The sequence below is a fragment of the Metarhizium robertsii genome (genome assembly GCF_000187425.2).
Source record: "Metarhizium robertsii ARSEF 23 chromosome Unknown MAA_Scf_2, whole genome shotgun sequence".
Lineage (NCBI taxonomy): Eukaryota > Fungi > Ascomycota > Sordariomycetes > Hypocreales > Clavicipitaceae > Metarhizium > Metarhizium robertsii.
This window is the reverse complement of record NW_011942160.1, coordinates 3,916,842-3,932,468: the sequence shown is the minus strand read 5'-3', so window position 1 is coordinate 3,932,468 and position 15,627 is coordinate 3,916,842. Positions and strand designations below refer to the sequence as shown.

The 15,627-nt window shown below is 48.3% G+C and overlaps 4 protein-coding genes across 4 annotated transcripts; 2 read left to right on the top strand and 2 right to left on the bottom strand.

Moving 5' to 3' along the window:
- Window positions 1–47: 47 nt before the first annotated feature.
- On the bottom strand, window positions 48–2,458 carry MAA_05298 (DNA excision repair helicase; the record flags this gene model as incomplete). The annotated part of the gene is made up of 5 exons (XM_007823296.1): window positions 48–1,403; window positions 1,458–1,555; window positions 1,609–1,939; window positions 1,988–2,104; window positions 2,210–2,458. 5 exons carry the CDS (start codon window positions 2,456–2,458, stop codon window positions 48–50), a joined length of 2,151 nt encoding a protein of 716 aa, XP_007821487.1.
- A 3,268-nt stretch (window positions 2,459–5,726) lies between these two features.
- MAA_05299 (Dual specificity phosphatase, subgroup, catalytic domain protein) lies at window positions 5,727–7,903 on the top strand (the record flags this gene model as incomplete). Its single annotated transcript, XM_007823297.2, has 2 exons — window positions 5,727–7,509; window positions 7,596–7,903. 2 exons carry the CDS (start codon window positions 5,727–5,729, stop codon window positions 7,901–7,903), a joined length of 2,091 nt encoding a protein of 696 aa, XP_007821488.2.
- A 978-nt stretch (window positions 7,904–8,881) lies between these two features.
- Window positions 8,882–9,877, bottom strand: MAA_05300 (protein-vacuolar targeting protein Atg18; the record flags this gene model as incomplete). The annotated part of the gene is made up of 1 exon (XM_007823298.1): window positions 8,882–9,877. One exon carries the CDS (start codon window positions 9,875–9,877, stop codon window positions 8,882–8,884), a length of 996 nt encoding a protein of 331 aa, XP_007821489.1.
- Window positions 9,878–11,338: 1,461 nt separating this feature from the next.
- MAA_05301 (leucine carboxyl methyltransferase) lies at window positions 11,339–15,035 on the top strand (the record flags this gene model as incomplete). The annotated part of the gene is made up of 7 exons (XM_007823299.2): window positions 11,339–11,413; window positions 11,611–11,831; window positions 11,919–12,289; window positions 12,416–13,458; window positions 13,520–14,158; window positions 14,219–14,515; window positions 14,583–15,035. 7 exons carry the CDS (start codon window positions 11,339–11,341, stop codon window positions 15,033–15,035), a joined length of 3,099 nt encoding a protein of 1,032 aa, XP_007821490.2.
- Window positions 15,036–15,627: the final 592 nt, after the last annotated feature.

The following is a 15,627-nucleotide window of genomic DNA, read 5'->3' as shown; positions in this document are numbered from 1 at the left end:
ACCAACGCCGCCATTGACAGGCCAACTGATGCTAGCCAAGTGCTTTATTAGAAATCGTCCAGCTCCATCATGTCTTGGTCCAACTCTTCGTCATCGAATTCATAGGGATTAATGGGAGCATTGTCCTCGTCGCCTGGAATCTTTGCCGCATCCTCGAGTTCGCGAATCTTTTCCATATCCACTTTTTCTTTATACTTCTGAAGATCTTCGTAGCCCCACGTGCTAATACCGTCCTGATCTTTGGCGTGAAAGGGTTGTGCCATAGTTCTTAGAAACCTCCTTGCACTGCTCACTGCCATATCAGTGCTAAGGTTCGTATCGACATCCAGGAGGCCTTGATTAATCCATTTGGGAAGTTGGACTCTCTTTTTCTGAAATCTGCGGTCGGCAAGAACCATGATTCCATAGTCATCTTTCCCTCGCAGGACACGGCCGAGGCATTGAGCAGCGTGGCGCATCGCATCGAAAGAAAGAAAGTCATTTTCCTTGATACGATACGTTTCGCGTAAGAATTCTAGACGTGCTTTCAAAATCCGGGACTCTGTGTATTGAAAAGGGACCCCAATGCAAAGTACCGTCCGGCCATACTGGTGATCAAAGTCGATGCCTTCTGAGACTTTGCCCCGTGCAACACACAATAAGATCGCCCCTCTACCATTGCAACATGCGGTGCGGTAGGTTTCGAGGGCTAGCGACGTTTCCTGGGCGTCTGGAGTTTCTACCAAAATAAGTTTATATTTCCACACTTCATCCAAAATACCCATGCCTTGCCACATGCTGATGATCGATTCCATGTAAAGGTACGATGGAAAGAAGACAACTAGGCCATCAGGAGTGATTTTGGCGAACTCGATCAAAAGCGTGCCGTAATTTCGCACCACACTAGGTTCGTTGCGGACTTGGAAACTGGTCGAAATGGAGGCTTGATCACTCCCGCGTGTAACAATCATAGGTAAGAATGACCGTCTTGCAAGTGTCATGCTGTATGACTCTTGGATCACAGTCGAAAAGTCCAACATCTTTGGATACATTTCCAAAGGAGAAATTGTACCAGACGTGATAATAACAGAATAGAATCTCTCGAAAACAGGGCGAATAGCTATTGCTGCATCCAGACACGTAAAATGCAGAATAGGGTTAGGAACCTCTGCCGTGTCTGATTCAAAGGGCTCAAGAATAAGAAGAAAGCCCTTCTCATAGGTTGCAACCAACGTTGCAAAAGTAGCCACTTCCTGTAACGGCTGATAGTCCTCGATATTGGTAAGCTCAAGTGTCCGAACAAGAGACGTCAAGCGCTCTGCGCAAAACCTGAGGGGTTTCTTTTCGATGAAAGTGTGTTCCTTCAAGTGAGCTAGGAATGAAGGGGGAGTCTCTGAAATGACCTGACGCACTTTCATCCTTGTCTGGATACATATTAGGAATGATTAGGCTGAAACGGCTATTTTGTTTGTACACACCTTGAGATACTCAATAAATCTTTTGAGGAAAGCAACGAAATGCTCTGCTCTTCTAATGTTTCCAGGGACAGCTTCCCTGAGTAGATCTTCTGGCAGTGCTATAAAAGGTTAGGCTAGAACAAAACCGGGCCCCGCATACTAAATGGCTTACCAGGATTAGCCATGAATGCATCCTCCTGGCGTGCTTCGTCCGCCTCTCGTAGGCCCTGGACCAGTTTTTGGTATTCATTCTGAAGTTGCTCTTGATCCGTGTCCCGCATCTCGGTGATTTTGTGCTCGAGGTTTTGTGCACCTCTGCTGGCCCTACGTAGCGAGTCTTCGGTAATGTCAGTGCTGAGAGCTTCAATACATACATTGTCAATATTGTGAGCTTCATCAAACACGACAATGCAGTCTTTTGAAAAGTCTCGAGACACTCGCTCCGCAATTTTTGGATCCAAAAGATAGTGATAAGAGAAAATGACGACGTTGCAGTATTGCATCTGATCCATTTAGTCGATGCTAGAGCAGGGTAGTGGTGATAAGCATACCATTCTTCTTGCAGTAAAATATGGGCACTGTTTGTGTTCCTCTCCATACCGCAGAATACCATCAAAGGTCCATACGCCATTCGGAATCAGGTTGTGAGGCTCGAGAAGGTCGAGATTCTAAAGTCTGGAATTAGCAGGTAGAGTCAGGAGGAAGAAAAACCACGCAAAATTCTTCAGAAACTTTCTTGAATGAAATATGCTGTTGGGCTGAAGGATTCGTACATCGTGGTAGACGCAAACGGCCACATTCTCACCCCTATCCTTCTTCTCTTTAACAAAGCCAGCAGTGAGACTCCGACAGCGGGCGTCCACAACAGATCCACTCTTTTCTCGTTTGACGGAGGGATGGAGGCAGAGGTTCTTTCGACTAGTTAGTCCCAAGCCGCGGAAATCTTCCTCATAGCCTAGTTGCTCTGTACGATACTTCATGAGAGCTTTCAGCTCCACCAAAGCCTTCTCGATCTCTGACATGGTACCTTTCCACGCAAGTTCATCAGCCACTAAACCAAGAGACAAGGAAGAGAGAAGAGGAGGAGAGAGAAACGGGGAGATATTGAGGAAGGGACTTTGAGGGGTTCAACAAACGAGAGCAGTATATTAGTTTTCTTTTTTCAGGCATGAACTGCTGATAAGCTACAATGAGCGATAGTAGGGATACAGTCTTGCCGGTGCCTGAAGGCATTTCTAGTACACAGTGACCGCCGGCATCAAGTGTTTCTAAGAATAGATGGTACGGGTCAGCCAGGTTGGTAAGACCAAACTATTACCAGAAGCATTGAGGATCGTCGCGGTTACTCTTCAAGTCACACATATACCTATTGAAATATCGGTTAAAGGGAGACAAAAGTAAAACTCTGCTTTTATATGGGAGCTTACGCATATTGCTCTAAAAATTGCTTGGTCAGTTCTGAGCGCTTCCATGCCGCATTCTGAACGTGCATACCTGGGTAAATCTTGGGATACGGAAAAAGGACAGGCAGTTTACTAAAGCCAACTTAGCACCCATATACATAACACGTGATGAAGAGAGATATTTTACTCAATGTAGAACTTCATCTTGCCCCTCGATGAGAGCTAACCTAGCTCTCAAAACGCAATACTTGATAATTTGTTGCCTCTTTACCTTGGTAGATTCACATTTCACGATCGTAAGGAGAAGACTCGCCATGTGGGTCTCCAAGGAAATTGTTAAAGCGCGTGATCACGTGATTGCGAGCACCCGCCGCGTACTCACATCCATCCTGTCACGCCGCACCGTGTTGGATCTCTTCAACTTTATTGTTGCTTTACTTGAACCGCTGACTGTTTCGCTGCTTACCTACTAGGCACTCATCCGAGTATCTCGGTGGGCAGTTGCGTTCTAGACGTCGGTTTGTTTGTGGGAAGCCTGTCATTGGCCTCGCGCCATTTGGGGCCATCTGATTCTCTTAATTGCTCAGACCTAGTGCTCCTTTCGGATTCGTCACTCACAAAAGGCTAAAACAGAATTCGGTATCCCGGGACCGTTAAATAATACAGGTTCTTGAGACAAATTATGATTAGCAGAAGAGGCATTTTGTTTGGTCCCCTTAATAACTTCTTGACTGTTGGATCGAAGCATGGATTGGCTCTCGCTATGTATGGATTTGTGACTTTCTGATCGACTGGTACCAGTAACGAGAGAGAATGGAAGTCGGCTTAAGCCTGCTAAAAAGAAGAATCCAAAGGCTGTCAATTGATCCGCTAAATGCGTACCTACTGAGTGAAGTGGGTTCTTTATCTAAAGTAGACGGATAGTGGACCTCAATGCGGAATCTGGGGAAATGAGCAAGCTTGGCCACCCGCGTTGGTCTTGAAGTGTCTCCCAGGTGATCTTTCATGTCTAGAGTATTCTAGAAAAGATAACTTGTGATACTCGACTCGGGAATCTAAAAGCAAATGAGACACCGAAACGCAAATGTGCACTGTTAACTCAAGCAAAGATGTTTATTAGGCTCGAGGCCGCCTTGTACAACGTAGATTGACAGCCCAAACGTTGCTGTCCATGGCAACCACAATTGCTCTCATTGTATCGCTGGAGTGCCCTGGGGAACGATGAGGTTATTTTCCCATCTTTGCTTTTCCGCCTTCATCGTGTAGTAGCAGATTTATCTCTATTTCTATTGGCGTTTTACATGAACATAACGATGATCTTGTGGCGGTGGCTCAGGAGCCTCATCAACGCTTCACGGACGATCGTTCCTTCCCCGCCCTCAGCACGCCGCGGACTCTCCAGAACTTATCTACCTTAGGCACGTACACACTGCTCACTAGTTGATTTTGGAGACAGGGAATGGGAGCAGTCTCTCCACCCTACTGGACCTGGTGAGGCCCACCAGACTGCAATTGGTTTATTGAATCCATGTTGCCGCCCACGACAGACCGGTAGACAGGGATGACGCTCTTATCATCCAATAGGTGACACGCTAGTGAAGCCTGATCATCAGCCATCTTGCTGGCCTGTTACAGCACTTACTAGTAGTACTAGTAGTACTAACCCTCGCATCAGACCAGTGTGCCGCAAACGTCGTCATGGAGAGAGGTCAGTGAAAAACGAAGTACGGAGTAGAATGTGACGAGTTTGTGAGAAGCCCATCAAAAGTGCAGTCCGGGAGTTGGTTGCCACTCGGCGGTGAAATGCGCGCCTAAATGTCTGGCCCATGGGAGCCCGTGCCGTTGCCTGAGAAGCGACGAGACATCTGGCCTGTCAACTGGTCATTGATTGCACCATTGCCTGCTACAAGGCCTCAATTTGCTGGTAGGATTGAAGTGCGAGGAAGAGAGGAGCATAGTATATATTGCTAGGGATCCAGAGCTAAATATCGAGACGTAGCTACCTAAAGTACCTACTAGGTAGTTAGCTAGTCCAATCGACACTGGTCTGTGTTGGGTAAATGTCTGGTTGCTCACACCACATGATGTGACTGCCAGTCGTCACCCACCCACTCACGGTCCAGCAAATGCATTGTCGAAACACCACCGACCGCCAACTGCTACTCGGTGCATTTCGTGCATCCTCCTCCTTCCCCTCTTCTCTTTGATGCAGTCTTGTTTACGCCTTATCTTTCTTCCCTTGTAATCTACTTAAGTAGTCATTGATTCAAAACTATCAGACCTGTTTCAGCACCTGATCAAGCTTTGTACGAAGAAACTTGCATCGTGCACTGTCTTTGTGTGTATTTCCATTGTCCCTCTGAGAGGTACGTTCGCATGACTAGTTCTATTTCAAAATCCTTTGCTCAATACCCGTACCTCATGATTGACCTGTCTTAGGCTGGTCGATTTGCATTTTCTATGTCGTCACCCTTTGCCTCATTGGACTTGTTGACCAGCGGCGGCTGCTGCGTGGCGCGTTAGAAGGGGCATGATATCTGAGCAGCGCGCCCCTGGCATATCTATCATTTCTCTACAAACCCCAATTTTTTTGGCCGGCGAGGTCTTGAATCCCACTACACGAGAGTTGGATGCTAATCACTTCAACGGCCGTGGTTAGACCCTTAATGAATCGGGGGTTGACTGACACGCTCACGATCTTCAGACCAGAGCCGAATCGATCTTACTCGTCGTCTTGCAGTCAGCAACGCTGGAGCGGCCACGGTCAAAAATCACTTCCTGTTGACTGCAGTTCTTCTGCGTCATATATCCCAACTCTCTGCATACATGCACAGCACGCTCTCGACCTAAAGCGCTTGGCACGTCTCGGACATCACCATTCGCCAGCATGGCAACTATTGCTTTGCCGAGGCCGATACTTCCGCACGGCGCCAGCTCCGACATCGACGGTCCTATCACACCACCTCATTCGCTCGAAGATGTAAACCGCCAAGTTCAAAGTCAGCGTTGTCCTGCTCCACTGCCAAATAAGCATATTCCGGCATGTCCCACTGGGCCACCAAAAGTCGACGATACAGATACGCCGCCAGCATCTCCCAAGGGTGCTGCTGGAGCTTTGTGCCAGCAATCCTTACTCTTTCCGCCTGATAGCTATGTCAGATTGGAAATGGACAGCCTTTGTGTTTTTGAACTCGATGCCTCCCAGGTCAACAGGGCAATTGATTTCGGTTCCAGACAACCACTACCTTCACCAGAGGTGGTGTTCCCTTGGCTTCACGGCTTACATCCAAAGAATCATCTTCAGCAGGCATTCTTCATGGGCCGGAAAAGGTCTACAAGAAATCCACCTACGTGTAATCGAGGCATTTTGTTGGTAAAGGCAAATGGCGATCTTTTGACGGCACGACTTAAGGGAGCTGTTGCGCCTGATGAATTCCTGCAGCCTGGCCCCTGTCCCAGGTTTATCGAGGCGGATCCCGAGGAAGGGTTCTCGGTGAGAAACTTTCAGATTCAAACAGCAAAGGCGGCTCTTGTGTCTGATGTGATTGTATATGGAGAAAACCTTGCGGAAAGCAAGAAGGTAGCCTGGGAAGTTGCCGCGGCCCAGTTACTTCAAAGGCAATCACAAACGGCACAAGCGGGAAACTTCACCGAATATAACACCTTCGTTTGCACCAGTCCCTTCTCAGACTTTGAGGACGCTAATAGCGACATTGTTGCGATCGGCTCTGACGGTTGCGTGACTGGGAAGGTTCTCGATTTTGTTCAGCAGGAGCGAACCGAAATGTGGGACATGACCCAGGCGTCTGAAATATCTCACAACGTTTTCATGGGTCCCACCCCTGAAGCAGGCAGTCAAGAGGAGCAAATCTTTGATATATTAATTGAATGCAGCGATCTGGGCCACCTGGATCCTGGTGCCTTGCAACGCCTTGTCGAATCAACAGATGGGCCAGCTGGACGTTCGCATTTTGACTTCCCGTCGTCGGGTAGTATACTGCCACCAACATGGTCACACGATGAGGCTGACGGGATTATCGAAACGTGCAAGTGCATTTATTACCTATCGCATGGCATGCGGCTAAACAGTGGTGTTCACGACGAGAATACACCGACTGGCACAACCGGCTTGACCGCCGGGACCTTTGAACCACGGAAAGTTCTCATTCATTGCGCCGATGGATACACGGAATCTACCATGCTGGGAATTGCATACCTGAGTTACAGCACGGGACAACCGGTTTCAAATGCCTGGTTACAGCTCCATACTGCCAAGGGCCGAAACTTTTTTGCTTATCCTACTGATGTCGCTCTGCTGACTGCAATTGCTCCTCGATTGTTAAAAGAATCCCCCGCTTGTGTTGGATATAGCCTTGAGAAAATTACCAATCTATTGCGGGATGAGCCTAAGTGGCTGCCTGGTCTCGACGGCTCCTTTCCGAGCCGAATTCTGGACTATCTGTATTTGGGCAATCTTGGTCACGCAAACAATCCGGATCTTCTGGCAGAACTGGGTATAGGCCAAATTTTAAGTGTCGGCGAGACAGCATCTTGGAAAGATGGCGATCTGGAGAAATGGGGTTCAGACAATGTTTACGTTGTCCAAGGCGTTCAAGATAACGGCATCGATCCACTTACAGATGAGTTCCCGGGATGCCTTGAGTTCATAGGTGAGAAAAATTTTGATCTTCCCAGGTCTAGTCTTATTTCTCAATCAGACTACTGTCTTCGAGTTTTGCTAACACTGAATTCATAGACAGAGGACGACAACGAGGGACGGCAACTCTGGTGCACTGTCGGGTTGGGGTATCGCGTAGCGCCACCATCTGTATCGCTGAAGTAATGAGAGCCATGGGGATGTCATTTCCTCGTGCATATTGTTTTGTTCGAGCAAGGCGTCTCAATGTTATCATTCAGCCTCATCTGCGATTTGCGTATGAGTTATTACGTTGGGAAGAATGGCTGCAACAACAGGGCAACGACTCCGCGCCATTGAAGCGTGAGTTGGAATGGCAGGACATTGCGCGAGAAATCGCCCTCATGAATCGCCCTTACTCAAGGTGACACGAAAGCTCGTTGTTCGCTACTCATTCTAAAATCATAGGCACCTGTCTCTGAGAGGCAACAGATTTAAGGTCCACACCTAGCTCTCGCAACTGCACCTTGATTTGCATACCATCACGCCATGGGTAAGCGCAAGACAGTGCTAACACACGGGATGGCCTTCATTGTTGCATGTTTTGTTATCCATTCATTGGCTTGTTTGTTATTATTTCTTGATGAGCGTCTTGCCTGCGCCACATTGAACTTTCTACCTGCCGAACGCAGCCTGTTCTGTTCCAGGTGATATACTCTGCCTTTTTATTGTTGTTTACGGGCTGTTAAAGTAGGTTAAATCCAAGGCCCCTTGAGCATTTGGTTTTATTCAAACTTTTTGGAGCGTTGGATACTCGCATCCGTGGATATGATGACTTATGATGAAATGGACTTTCTCATATCGGGTTCCGCAATGTATTAAACAAGCCACCAAGAATTTATCTCTGGAATAGAGTTGGTCTCTTATTTACATGTTTGCGACGCGGTATCAACGCCTATTCTGAGGTGTATGTGAAATGAACATGACGCAGTTTTCCTGAATTTCCAAGATATGGCAAGATGAAGCGTATTGCGAATTCGCCCAACTTCGGTATTTAGTAATAATTTAGTTGTCTGCAGGCTGCAGATCCCGTTGAAAAATGCTTATCGGCTTGATGCAACGATGTCTTTGCATATCAACCCGGGACTGTTGCGTGTATGGTATTCGCTTCCTTGAAGCGTGAAGGCCGACTCATGGAGAACATCGTGTGCAAAATAACAACAGCAAGGAGCTAAGAGGGAGGATACGACCCATATGTTGGGACGTCATTTTTTTCGTCACCTTCAAGAACCCTGCGGGACAGTGTGAGTCTCGATTGTTAGCTCAGGTTTATGGCGCGAGATTCAAAAGACAGAACGCTTTTCAATCAACAAAATAAGCAAGGCTTTTGCGGAGCAGGGAAAGTCTTACGAAAATTGCTTCACCAGGTATCCTTCTCCGCCGTTTTCCATGTCGATATTGTAAACGTAGAAGCCGCCATCGCTGGTTACAACCATAACTTGGGGGCTACTACTACTCATCGCTACGACACTTCGCAATGGTCCAACAATGGAGCTGCCTGTTGCGCGCGGAGTCAGTCCCGAGACTCCGGATTTCGGTATTTTGATGAACGCAAAGTCTCGTAGCGGCTCCCACATTTCGGTGACAGTCTGGGGCAGATAAGATCCAACAACGCCAGCAACACCACGACCCATGATTTGTGATGATCGACGCAACATGTTACTAAATGACCCGCTCTGCCTTCGATGGCCCTGTTGACCTCCACTGGGAAATGCGTTCCCCGCGCCCGATTCTGCTGCATCGCTTCTGGGGGAATCTGTGGCGCTATTCCCTGGCGAGTCGCCATCATCGTAGCTCCTAGCTCGCGACCAACGATCCTGTCTTGGAGGACTGGGCGTTTCGATTGGCACGCCTCCAGGAGTCGTATGTCCAGGTGGTGTTCCCAACCGAAAGATGTGGACAGTATCGGAAGTAGAAGACACGCATAGAAGGGTTGAGCTGAGATTGAAAGACATGCTGTAAATGGTTGAAGGATAGGTTCCGCGTCGAAATTGATACAGTTTCTGGCCTCTTGGGATGGAGAAAACCCGAATGATTGTCCCGGTCTCACTCGCCGTGGCCAAGAGTGTGCCGTCGCTGTTCAAGCATATGCAAGACAAGGGTGAGCGATGGGCTTCGATGACATTTACCGCTTTGAGTGTTAATGTGTCAAATACGAGCACTTCGCCCGATGTTGGCGAGACGTATGTAGATTGTGGTGGTGCATGAGCTGGGCGGCGACTGTCTGAATCTTCCCTGGGTTTGGGGAGGGGATACGCAATGAAGCAGTTTTCCGACGAGGGAGACAGTGCGCATATTGCAGAGGGGTTCGGCGACGTTGTTATGGTGTGGAGGAGGCTCATGTTGCTAATGTCGTACAAATATATCTCCTCCTCCAATATGACGGCAAGACGCTTTCGATTTAGTCGGACGGCGAGAACAGCAGATGGAAACGTAAGCTCGCATATAACAGATGCTCTCTGTACCAGTGTAATTAGGAGTGTAAGCGAAAATATAACACCTTGAGTACGATCCAAGGCAGCCTACTTTTGTATTCTGAATTATAAGATGTCGTGGAGATAGTATGAGCGCGACAAGTGAGGTCGAAAACAGCATCTCGATAATAGCAATGTTTCCATCGTCGCTACTGAAGATTCGGGAGAAGGGATCAGTATGGTATATACGGAACCCCTTGGAGGTACCTGAAGAAACAAACGAGTTGAAGACGTGATATTAGTATATGATTTCGGTAGAGTAACCATGGCTATCGTGTCAATACTCACCAACAGCAAGACAGCTGTGGTCCTGGTTGAAGGTAATAAAATTGAGCGATGGGTTAGCCATTGTTACTGTCCTGGCAGCAGAAGCACAGAAACGTGCCCACTGCGTCCCAGCGGTTGTGACAGGTCCCGGTGGAATCGTGATTAAGTTGGGTTGTGGCAACGTGGAGTGATCAACGACGTCGAGGGGACGAGCTTCGACTGTGTCGAGGTTACGGGTAAATAGTCTGGGTTCAAGACAGCTCGGCAGCGATAGCCAAGTCACTCAGAAAAGGCCGTCTCGACAACGCCAGGCCGGCAGACACATATGTACTCGTTAGACCTGATCAGGTGATGGACAACCGACCTGCTGCGTTTGCAAGCGGGGAAGGCTTAGGTTGGCCGCGATGCTGGCTCTTTCAGGACTTATGTAGATTGGAGGTAATTCGACGTCCTGTGAAACGAGGACCGGCTGATGAGGAGCGGCGCAGATCTGATCTGGGCCTGGGATGCGTGGGGTTGCCTCGGTGGCTAGGGGGCTGTTTAGCTGCCTACTTAAGTACTTAAGTACTTACTTACAGAGGAACTAGTACGTCTGGTAGTACAAGTGCCAGGCATCTTAAAATGTGATCGTGGAGCTGTCGCATCACATGCCTATCCTATAGATTCAATGATGGCTAATTTCTGGGCCCCTGGGCAGCCAGTTACTTGGGATGGATATGAGCTTATTAAAGAACTACGCTGTACCTCTGGTCAACCTTCGCCCCTGTTGGTGTGGCTTGTGAGGTATCGTGCGATCGTTTGAGTAGCGATTCTTGCTATGGCCCTTGGAGTTCGCACACTCGAGTACTTACAGGTACCTACTAGGTACCTGTAGGCTAGTAGTAGCTGCACATGTGTGCGAAAACCCCCCACCCCCGCGAAAAAACTTTGTGCACATTTCATGTTCAATAACATGACAGTATGGGATCTTGGTATCAGCTCAACCCGCCACCGGTAACCCATCAGCAAGCTTCTCAGAGTGCACGGCGAATTACCGAGAGCATCTATGGTACGGAAGCAAAGATGGCAGCTGCTGCAAAGGCTCCGATGTCATACGGGCCACCAAAATCCCACGTCCTGGACGAATTAGTTATGGGAGTAAGTCTAGCCTATCCTTCCTCGCCCTGGAACAGGACAGAATCAAAGAGTGGCAATGCACTGTTGGCCCGAGTGAATATCGGGGCATGCAAGAGAACATAGTATCACGAGTAAAACTAGGCCCATTATCCTCTCCTCAAAGACTGACCTCAACAGCTTGATTCTCTAGACACCGAGGCTAATCCCTCGTAACATAGACAAATAGCAGCAGTATCGTCTCTAAGCGCAGCGTGGAGAAGCTGTATTTCCCCGAAGAACCACATTACTTCCGCTATTTCGTGAAAAAGTTTCAGAGACGTGCACCGCTCATCAATCGAGGATACTGGCTGAGACTCAGGGCCATTGATGTCGTGGTTAGACAGTTTCTATTCGAGAACCGAACCACCAAAAAAATTGTGATCAATCTCGGGTGTGGCAGGTGAGTACGGAACAAAGATAAACATACTTACAGTCTGGGGTGCTCAGATACTGAGCAAACTAACACGTCCCATGCTTAACAATCTAGCGACGTTCTCCCATGGCAATCACACGCTCGACATGCCTTGCTCTGCGACGATGTATTATTTGTGGATGTAGACTATCCTGACTTGATGCTCAAAAAGCGATCAATAGTGCTGGAAACACCCCAGCTGCGAGAAATTTTGGGTGAAAATTTTGTCGTTAGCCAATCGGATGAGGATCAGATTCTCCTTCGAAGTGATCGATATTGTCAAATCGGGTGTGATCTTCGAGAAATTTCAAGACTGAGACATTCGTTAGAGACGCTTTCTCCTTTAGCTGACTGCCATGTGCTATTTGTCGCAGAAGTATCCATCACCTATATGGACACAAAGTTTGCCGATGCTTTGATTCACTGGTCAAGTAGTGTTGGGAAAGGTGAGTTAAACACTATGGCCGATACAATGAGGTTGGACAAATGGCAACCAAACCAGCCAACATCCAATTGGAAACAGAATGCGCACAGAAAGCAATACTGGAACTGTCTGCTTACTTGAATCATAGCGGAATTCTGCCTTCTAGAGCAATTATTGCCCCATGGACCGGACCATCCGTTTGCGGCAACCATGCTCAGTCACTTTGACAAACTCAAGACACCACCAAAATCAGTGAGCAAATATCCAACCCTTGCCAAGCAAGTCAGTAGATTCACGGGCCTGGGCTACACAAATATCAATATTTGGGACCTGTGGGAAGCTTGGTCAAGCGCAAAATTCGTAAGCAGCTCTGAAAGATCGGCCTTAGACAACATAGAACCCTTTGACGAATGGGAGGAGTTCGTATTATTCGGACGACACTACTTTATTCTTCATGCTTCGGCCACGCATCAACAGGAGAAGATACCATTCTCACCAAAATACAATCACAAAGAGCCGTGTGAAAAAGAAAGCATATTTCCCGTTTCAATGGTCAAGCATGACGTACAAACATCGAAGAGGCGATTTGGCGACATACTCGCAATCACGGATCCCACTGGAGCCGCATATGCTGTTCATATAATGGGATTGGGAACAGCTGGCAGAGAAGAATCACACGATATCTACAGTCTCGATGGAAAAATGGATATGCCCATTGTTCCCATTACTGGACCGCCCCCGCGCATGTGCCACTCGATAACTGACTTGGGAGACTATGGCATGCTTTTGGTCGGTGGTCGCACTTCCCCGGCCAATACTTTATCGGACTGCTGGGTTCTTCATAAAGGGCCGTTGTGTAAATGGGTACCTACCTCAAGCCTTCCAATCCCATTGTTCAGACACGCAGCAATTCGCCTCCGCGGCAGTTCTCTGGCCCTTATCGTAGGTGGCAAAACGGGACCATCCACAATCTCGGAAGACTGCTATGTTTTCCATGCGACGAAAGGGTGGTCGAAATGTGCAATCTTGGGAGAAGCACCCGGACCTCTGTTTGGGGCGGTGCTGTGCAATTCACCTGCTCGCCTCGCATCCGGTGGCATATTTACCGGCCTGCTCGCTGGTGGGATCGGGCAAGATGGTTTGATAAGTTCAAAGAAGTATAGGTGGAAGCTCGATAATAATGACTCACAGGTAAAGGAAAAGGCGACCCTGTCCTGAAAAAGAGATTGTAGCTAACTATACTCTCGTCCAGCCAACCATTCGATTTACCAAGCATGAGGAGGAGTTCGATCAACTCGATGATCTTGCGGTTTTTGGAGCGAAAACAGTTAATCTAGAGTCACAAACATTGGTATGTGGAGGAGTAGGAGCGTGCTCCAGGTCACAAGGTCAAAGCATCCTTATGGTATACATGCCCGATAATGATGCGTATGCTGTGTCCAAGATGGGCACTTGCCCTGAGGGCAAGGCTCTGCCATTTATGGTCGGATCAGCCATAATGGAGGCCAAAGACAGCATTGTGATACTTGGCGGTGGAGCCACGTGCTTCTCAATGGGTACTTTTTGGGAAACTGGAGTCTTCCAACTCTCCTTCAAGGGCAAAGAAGATGGCGTGGGGAGTTGCGGATTCACAAGACATGAACCTCTGAAAGTACGCTTTTTGGCGTCGCAAAGGATTGTCAGTAGCACGAGGCAAACACTGCGGCAGGAGGCGAATTTGGAAAAGGCGACTGTTGCCACAATCCCTCGCGTTCGCCTGGAAACGCCAGCCCAGTTCGAAGACATTTTGCGGACCGGGCTGCCAGTTATTATCTCGAACGCCAACTTCGGTGGCTGTGTGCAGAAGTGGACACCTTCATATATGATAGACCGAATTGGGTACAATACCAAGGTGTGTGATTGTTTTGGCAAGCTTTTGGCCACGATATGTAGATGGAACTGACATCCCTAGGTTGTCGCACATGAATGCAAACATGATCATGAAAGAATGGACTTCAACTCAAAGAACTTCCGATACATTACTGAGCCTTTTGGCAAAGTCATGGAACGTGCCGAGGCCGGGGAAAGGATTTACTTACGCGCACTATCCCGAGACAAACCGTCAGAACGACCAGCTAATATCCAAGACGACTTTTCGGCATTAGCGGAGGATTTTTGCCTGCCAAGGGAGCTGGACTCGGCCAACCGGTGCCTATTCAGCTCTGTTCTTAGAGTATCGGGGCGTATAAATATGTGGCTACACTATGATGTATGTTTCCAAATATGTGCATCCACATGGTACACAGACATGCTAATCACTCTATTTTCTCGATTAGGTCATGGCCAACGTCTATGCCCAAGTGGCAGGATCAAAGCGCATGGTACTGTTCCCTCCTCGCGATGTAGAACACTTGCAATTTGCTCCCGGGGCATCTAGTTCAAGCCTCAACGTCTTTTCAGAGCTAGAAACGTCGCGGATGGCTGCGACACACCCGTACGAAGCAGTGCTTGCTCCGGGAGACATGTTATTTCTTCCCCCATGCTGGCCACACGCAGCTGCAACGATCACGGACTGGGGCATAGCTGTAAATGTCTTCTTTCGAGACTTGGAAAGCGGATACGCTATTGGCAGGGATGTGTATGGTAACCGAGACCTCGCTGCATATGAGAAGGGGCGGTTAGAAGTTGCCCGCGTGGGGAAAAGCTTTCAACATCTCCCATTAGAGACGCGTCGATTTTACCTGAAACGACTGGCAGAGGAACTAGAATCGACTGCTGAAGGGGTATAGATAAATGTTGTGTGCCCCATTGACCTTTGAAGTAGACCGAAGTAACAACGAGCCGACATGGGAAGTGCGTGGCAAAAAGGGGTTGATCAGATGACCTGCTCTCCTATACAAAGCGATATTCTATGCCACTATTGTACATCGTGAACCTTGGAGGTCATCAACAATGTGCAGCATGCCAATCCAACACATCTCACTTACTAAAGAATCCGGCATCAGCCTGTTCCCCAACAACGCCAGTAGTAGTTCGTGGGGTGACAAGCTCAAGTGGTCCAGTCCAGTTAAAGTTTGATGCGACCCCTCCCTCCCCCGCAATGTCTTGATCTGAACTACTACCAGCAAGTTGCGAGCTGAAACCTTTAAAATACGGTGCAGTGCCACCATCGCAGCTGTTGCCGAGCTGCTCAGTTTTGTCTCTTGGAGTTACAAATGGCGTCCAGCCCGAATTGACAATACCCGAGGCTGATGAGCACATGTCGTATCACCTGGAATGGACCTCCATAAGTAGAAGCGACACGGCCCCAGTACCCCAATTCAATTGATCCGAGACCAAGTTCATCCTCCTGGAGACAGCTCGCAGCGTTGAAGTCGATGG